The sequence below is a fragment of the Eptesicus fuscus genome, chromosome 20 (assembly GCF_027574615.1).
Source record: "Eptesicus fuscus isolate TK198812 chromosome 20, DD_ASM_mEF_20220401, whole genome shotgun sequence".
In the NCBI taxonomy this organism is placed as follows: Eukaryota; Metazoa; Chordata; class Mammalia; order Chiroptera; family Vespertilionidae; genus Eptesicus; species Eptesicus fuscus.
Genome location: NC_072492.1, coordinates 26,528,952 through 26,534,951, shown reverse-complemented (window position 1 = coordinate 26,534,951; position 6,000 = coordinate 26,528,952). Strand labels below are relative to the sequence as shown.

Genomic DNA, 6,000 nt, shown 5'->3' with positions numbered 1-6,000 from the left:
CGCCTGGGATGGAGTGAGAGGCTGTTTGGTTTTCCCAGTGGGTGTGAGGAAGGCCACGGACCGGGTGTGCGACAGCTCCGGAGAGGGGACCACGCGCTGGGTCATCCCCGGGTGGAGCCGGGAATGGGTCCGGGAGCTGATGCCCCTCACTCTCCTCTGCTTGGAAGGAGAGGGCCTGGGGGTCCCAGGCAGATGGATCTGGAAGCCAGAAAGTCACCCGGCGGCTGTTTTATGATTCCGGGGAAAAGCCATCGGCCAAGAGGGTTTCTCCCCCCAGGGAAGGCGAAAGGCGGTTCCCATGTTCGCCATTGAGCTTGATTGAAACGAAGACGAGGCTGAACGTCAGTGCGAACAAAATTTACAAAAATCTTTCAAAATGGACTTCTAGATGAGTGGGGGGGACTAACGTGAACCTTAACCTAGGTAGCCACATTAAAACATATCAGATTTCCACGAGATTTGTGCTATGGGCTACTGGGTCTCTTCAAAAGGTATTATAAACATCTAAAACATATTCACACAGATTATCAATTTCTTCTGAGCATTCTTAAAAAAATATTTTTTTTCTCTTAGTAAAATCATTTTAATATACCATGCCTCCCTCTTTTAAAAAATAAATTAAAAAAATCCAGTTTTGCATATCTAGCATTAGCATTTAAGGTAGTATGGCACACCCCTTCACAGTTGCGGGGTGGGGTGGGTGGGAATCTACAAAACGCCGTGGAGTCTGCCGGCATTTGAACATCGTGAGACCTTGGGTTAGTTGAAACCACATCAGATCAGCAAGAAATAAAATGAAAACTTGAAATCGAAAAAAAAAAAAATTAAAAGGAATAAACTGCCCCCAAATTATTAGCCTTTTTTTTTTTTTCCATAAATAAGAGAAAGTTCTATCCTTACTGGTCCTAAATCTGAATAACTATGTCTAAATTTTTAAACCTTAATTACGTTATATCTATCAATATGTACTAGAAGAAAGAGGAGAAAAAAAGTCACTATACTAGTACCAGGACAGCACGCTTACAAGATAGCCATTTTATACATTATTAACAGACAGCGATCAACAAAGAGTCTCCTGTGAGGTGACGGGGACGCAGAGAGAGGCAGGGTAGTACAGTACATCACCAACATGGACAGAACAGTAACTGAATTCCCTAGTCTAGACACTGAGTTTCTGGGAATTTACTGTCTCTTTTTGTTTTGTTTTGTTTTTTTTCTTAAATAAAATGTCTATTTTGTTATTTTATTACTTGGACAAATTTGGATATTTTAAAAGCGCCCAGCTTTTTACTGTAACCTGGTTGTTTGGTCATCGAAAGAAAAACATCCCCCGCCCCCCACCCCCCCGCAAAAATCTCACCAAACAACCTAACGTTTTATTGGAGAAACAAATAACATGATTATTTTTAAGTGTTGTTGTTTAATTAGAATTGGAAAAGGCTCTTTTTTCTTTCTTTCTGAGTGAGCATTTTGGAGCCTTTTTGTTTGAAGATGCATTTGCCCTACCGTGTCCGTGAATGTCTACATTAGTCTACTTTGTTAGTAAAATTTATAAAAATAGGAGTGCAGCAGCTCTTTATAATAAATGTCGCATTCAGTGTCTCATACTGGCTGTGCCTTAAGTACCAAATTTATAAACGTAACAATTTAAAAAATATTAATAAAACGGCAATATCACATTTTAAAAAAGAAAAAAAATATATATCCACACTACAATATGTTTTAATGCCATCTATTGAGTTGTACTTCTATAGTTGCTGTTGCCGACCTATTACCAATATTAAAAAAAAAGTTAAATTAAAAAATATCCTTCATCATAAGTATCTCTCCCCAACCGAGGACCATATATTATAACAGCCAAATGCTAACATGTGCAAACAGGAAACTGTCAGTTTTTCCCACCAGTCACAGTGCAGCGATGTTTATACTTTTTATTTTTAAAATTCTGTTTACATCTACAATAAATTAAAAAAAAAATTCTTCCATAGCCTCTCTGGTGATACTTGCAGCACTGAGGTATTAAAAATAATATATAAACCGAAAGGTTGCTTTCCTAATTTGTAAATAGAAAGTGAATGGAGAAAAGGTTTCATTAATGCAGGCTTATCCACTCCTGGCCTGGGGGCCCCAGAGCTGGGGGCGGGCGAGGGACAGGGGGAGAAGAGAGGCAAAGGGTCCCAGGGCCCTTTGGAGGTGCTGAAATGATTGGACAATAGAAAATGATCAAATATTTAAAAATTAAGACTGAAAAAGGATGTCTCCCCCACCCCTCCCCTCCCAAGCCAAACAGATGTGCTTTGAAACTTTAAATATGTTAAATATTAAAATTGTAGCTTTGTTTTTTAAAAAACGTCTTGGGAAAAGCGGTTTTTCATATTTTAAATAAAAATCTAACTAGACGGTAACGGTTGAAGCTGTGCACAGACGAGAGGTTAATATGCTGGTATGACACTAATCGAGTCTTCCACACAGACAAGAGGAGCTAAACAGTGTTCCAACTCTTCCCGGGGTCGTCCCGGCAGCTGGGTGTTCTTCAGCCTCCGCAACTGACTGCGTTCTGGGTCCTTCCCCTCCTCCCTCCACAGAGCATCGAACTGCCTGGGACCGACTCCCTCACAAAAATATTTTTGATTCTCTCTTTCTTAATAGTTTCTATGTAGTTAATGGAATTGTATTTACAACATTTTTTTTTTTTTAGAAGTCACAATTTCAAAAAACCTTATATCACCTCTTTCAACAGAAAAAAAGCACTTATAGAAAAGGAGGACACTCGAAACATGGTCATCCTTACCTTATTGCCGAAAATAGATATACTTAGGTTAACAAAGAGACATCACCAAAAAGAACTGCGTAGCCTGTGGTTAGCCTACTGCATCTCACTCCTGGGACGACGCAAGTGGAAGGCCAACGCCCGCCTCCCCTCCACACTTCGCACCCGCGCTTCCCCCTGCGCGCTCAAGTTGCACCTGAAAATCCATACAGTCTCAGAATTGGTACCAAAATATTGAGAGTAATATTACCATCTCAGCATCCTTTAAAAGTGAGAACAGAATCAAACAAGCAAAAAAAGTTTTTGTTTTTTAAAGAAAAAATAATACCTTAATATAACAATTATACTATGGTTAGCTTTTAACTAGATATTAAAGCTATATGACTACTGGACTAAGTCAAAATCACTACTAAATGTGATTCAAAGAGACTTCAAAGGAGAAGGGGCAAGAGAGAAGGGAAAGGGAAACCATCAAGAAAAACAAAAAGAAAACAAAACCAAAATCATGGTTATATACACAGTGAAAAGCTGTTGTCTTATATTACAGCAGACTCGTGAGATGATGAGATGTGTCAACCCTCGATCCGAAGCGAGCCATCTCTGGTTGGGATGGGGAGTGAGGCTGGTGGGGGTCCAGGTCTGATGACATCACCTAAACAAAGGGCCACTCAGAAACTTCGCCCAGTCTTGCCTGGACATCCAGGTATGCTCTGCAGGGTACGGAAGGTCGGGGTGCCCGGAAGAGAACATAAAAGTGGGGGGTGGGAGGAGAAAGAAGTGTCAGGCAAGTATCCGATTTATTCCAACTACGCTTTCACAGTATGACGCCTCGGGGCTCCTGGGCATGCTTGAAACTGGCCTGGCTAACAGCTTGCTGGGGCGCAGCTCAGGAAACCTGACATCTAAGCCGGCCGAGGCCGAGGCTGGGGCCGGGCAGCGAGTCAGCTCGCGTTGCTGGTTGGATGCAGAGCTGTGGGGTCCCTGAGGGCCCGCCCACGTGGTCATGCTGGTTGTGGGCTGGACTGGCGAACTGCACGCCGACCAGCAATGCTTTCTCTGGTTAAGCATCTGCTCTCAAGGCCACCATGTTTGAAAAATGCCTGCCTTTATTAGCTACCCATCAATGACGGTCCCGAACTGAAAATGCCAATGCCCACTAAAAAGACTCCTAGGAATCAAGCTAGGAATCAAGGTCAGGACATTATGAAACATCCACAGTGAACAACCAGCTTTGCTTACAGGAAATAGAAACAGGCCCAGCAGTCACGGGGGCGTAAGAGCTGAGTCTCCCTGAATAGGGGGGGCGGGGGAGGAGGCCTGGGCCCCGTGGGGGATGGCACTGACGCGTGCCTTTTGGTGCAGCCACGTGGCTCAGTTGGCTCCCTTCATCCATTTTTTTTTGGGGGGGTGGGGGGTGGGTTGCTACCTCCACTCTCTTTGTTATTTCCTCCTTCTGTGGAAACTGAGTCCCAGAGCTGGATGGAGGATGGGCTGGGAGCAGCCTTGCCCCGCGCCCCACCCCATGGAAAGGCTGGGGTGGCCTTGGAGACGGTGGCCAGAGCCCTGCACCACCCTCCTTTATGGAGGGGGGGGCGCTGGCAGCCCCCGCCCCTGGCCTCCCAGGGATCTGCTGCACCTGGTGGTTGTGCAATCCCCTGGTCATGTGACCACAGAGGGCGGGAGCCACCTCAGTCCCCAAAGTTCCCGGATCTCTCAGTCGGCCTGGCTCTCAGAGGACCCTGCCTCCCTCTGGGGCCCCGACCTCAGCTTAATTAGTGGTGAGTAGCTCTCCTTCAAACTGTTAGTGGCCCCTGGCTCCACCATGGCTGGGTCAGTGCTCTAAGGGCGGGTGGAGGCGAGGGCTGGGGAGCGTCCACACACGGGTTTATTGGGTTAAGAGAGGTAGTTGAGTTAGTTGAGGTGATTCCTTAGCAGCAACGTTAGAGAAATCCAAGAGGAATTTATGGAGCTCAACTCAACATGGTCCCCCTCTACGAGAGAGGAATCCTATGGACTGCAAACCAGGGGCAGCCACCCCCAGCCTGGCTCCTCCCGGAGTGACGGGCGCTCCGCCCCAGCTGGCTTTCTGAGTGGGCCCCATTCCCAGACTTCGCTGTCACCTCCCTCTTCCCCAGAGAAAGACCCACGTCTCAAGGCCCCCACACTAACGTGCTGCCGCAGGACGCACCAGCTTCCCGAGAGCACCCCTCTGGCTTCCTGGCCTTCCCCCCAGAATGGCAGGTTCTCATTTTCAAATGAGAGCGTGACAAGAGGCTCCCTCCCTGACTGCCCCAGCCTCCCTCTCCTCCACGCCACCCCTTCCACGGCCCGTCAAAGTGATTTAAAAAATGTTTAATTAACTCGAGCTCAGTTTAAAAGGTTAGGAAACTGGCAGGGATCCAAGCCCGTGTTACGCAGGTGATATCGTTAATTTAATTTGCTTTTCGAGCGGTAATCTGGATAATTACTCAGTGGTTACTGGCGAAAATGTTTTCTTTTCACTCAAAGATGCGGTCTGGGCTGTTTGACGGCAGGAACCCCATTGTCTGAGGCCAGGAGCTCTGGGGAGCTGAAAGGCCCAGCACCCCACGAGGTCAGCTCCCGGGACCCTGCGGGGAGGCCTGGCAGGAGCCCAGCGTGTCCCTGCCGCCACTCCCCTGGGACGGGCGCAACATGTGATCGCCTTCCAGTTTCCCACACTCTTGATTGTATTTCAAGACAAAGAAAGATGAGCGGGTGGGGAAGATGAAGAAAAGGAAGCAAAAGAACCAAACCGAGAAAAAAAAGGCAGTAAAAAAAAAAAAAAGTGTGTGTGGGGCGTCATGATTAAAGCTGAAGAAAGGAATGAAAGATTAAAAGATTGGATTTTTTTTTAACCCCTCTTCCCCCCACAAGAAAGGTCCAGAGAGAGGAGAGATGGATGTGATGAGACCGGGCCCGTGCGTACTGCATGCCCAGGGCGCACGCACTACGGACACGCCCGGCAGGGCGGAGACATAGGCAGAGAAGGTAATACCTCAGAGTGAGATGGCAACGAAAGCACCTGCTCAATGGTATCCATTTGTAAAGGCCGTTGCAATCAAAGGTCCCTAAAATTGCACAATTGTTAAGGTCATCAGCACGCTATACATGGGAACAGATTGTCATATTCTGGGAAAGGAAATGATGTCTGGGACTAGATTGTGGTTGCCAGCATGAATATGCAATTCTGAGACACCGTCCCCCCCCGC

At 46.6% G+C, this 6,000-nt stretch overlaps 1 protein-coding gene across 2 annotated transcripts in view; it reads right to left on the bottom strand.

Moving 5' to 3' along the window:
• Positions 1-1,905: 1,905 nt before the first annotated feature.
• MSI2 (musashi RNA binding protein 2) overlaps positions 1,906-6,000 on the bottom strand; it is a 367,561-nt gene continuing 363,466 nt past the window's right edge. For both annotated transcript variants that reach the window (XM_028154770.2, XM_008147737.3), the window contains exons 13-14: positions 5,787-5,859; positions 1,906-3,480 (exon numbers count right to left, since the gene is read on the bottom strand). In XM_028154770.2, the coding sequence (XP_028010571.1) occupies positions 5,818-5,859 (42 nt within the window). In that variant the 3' untranslated portion in view covers positions 1,906-3,480; positions 5,787-5,817. The remainder of the gene's footprint in view (positions 3,481-5,786; positions 5,860-6,000) is intronic.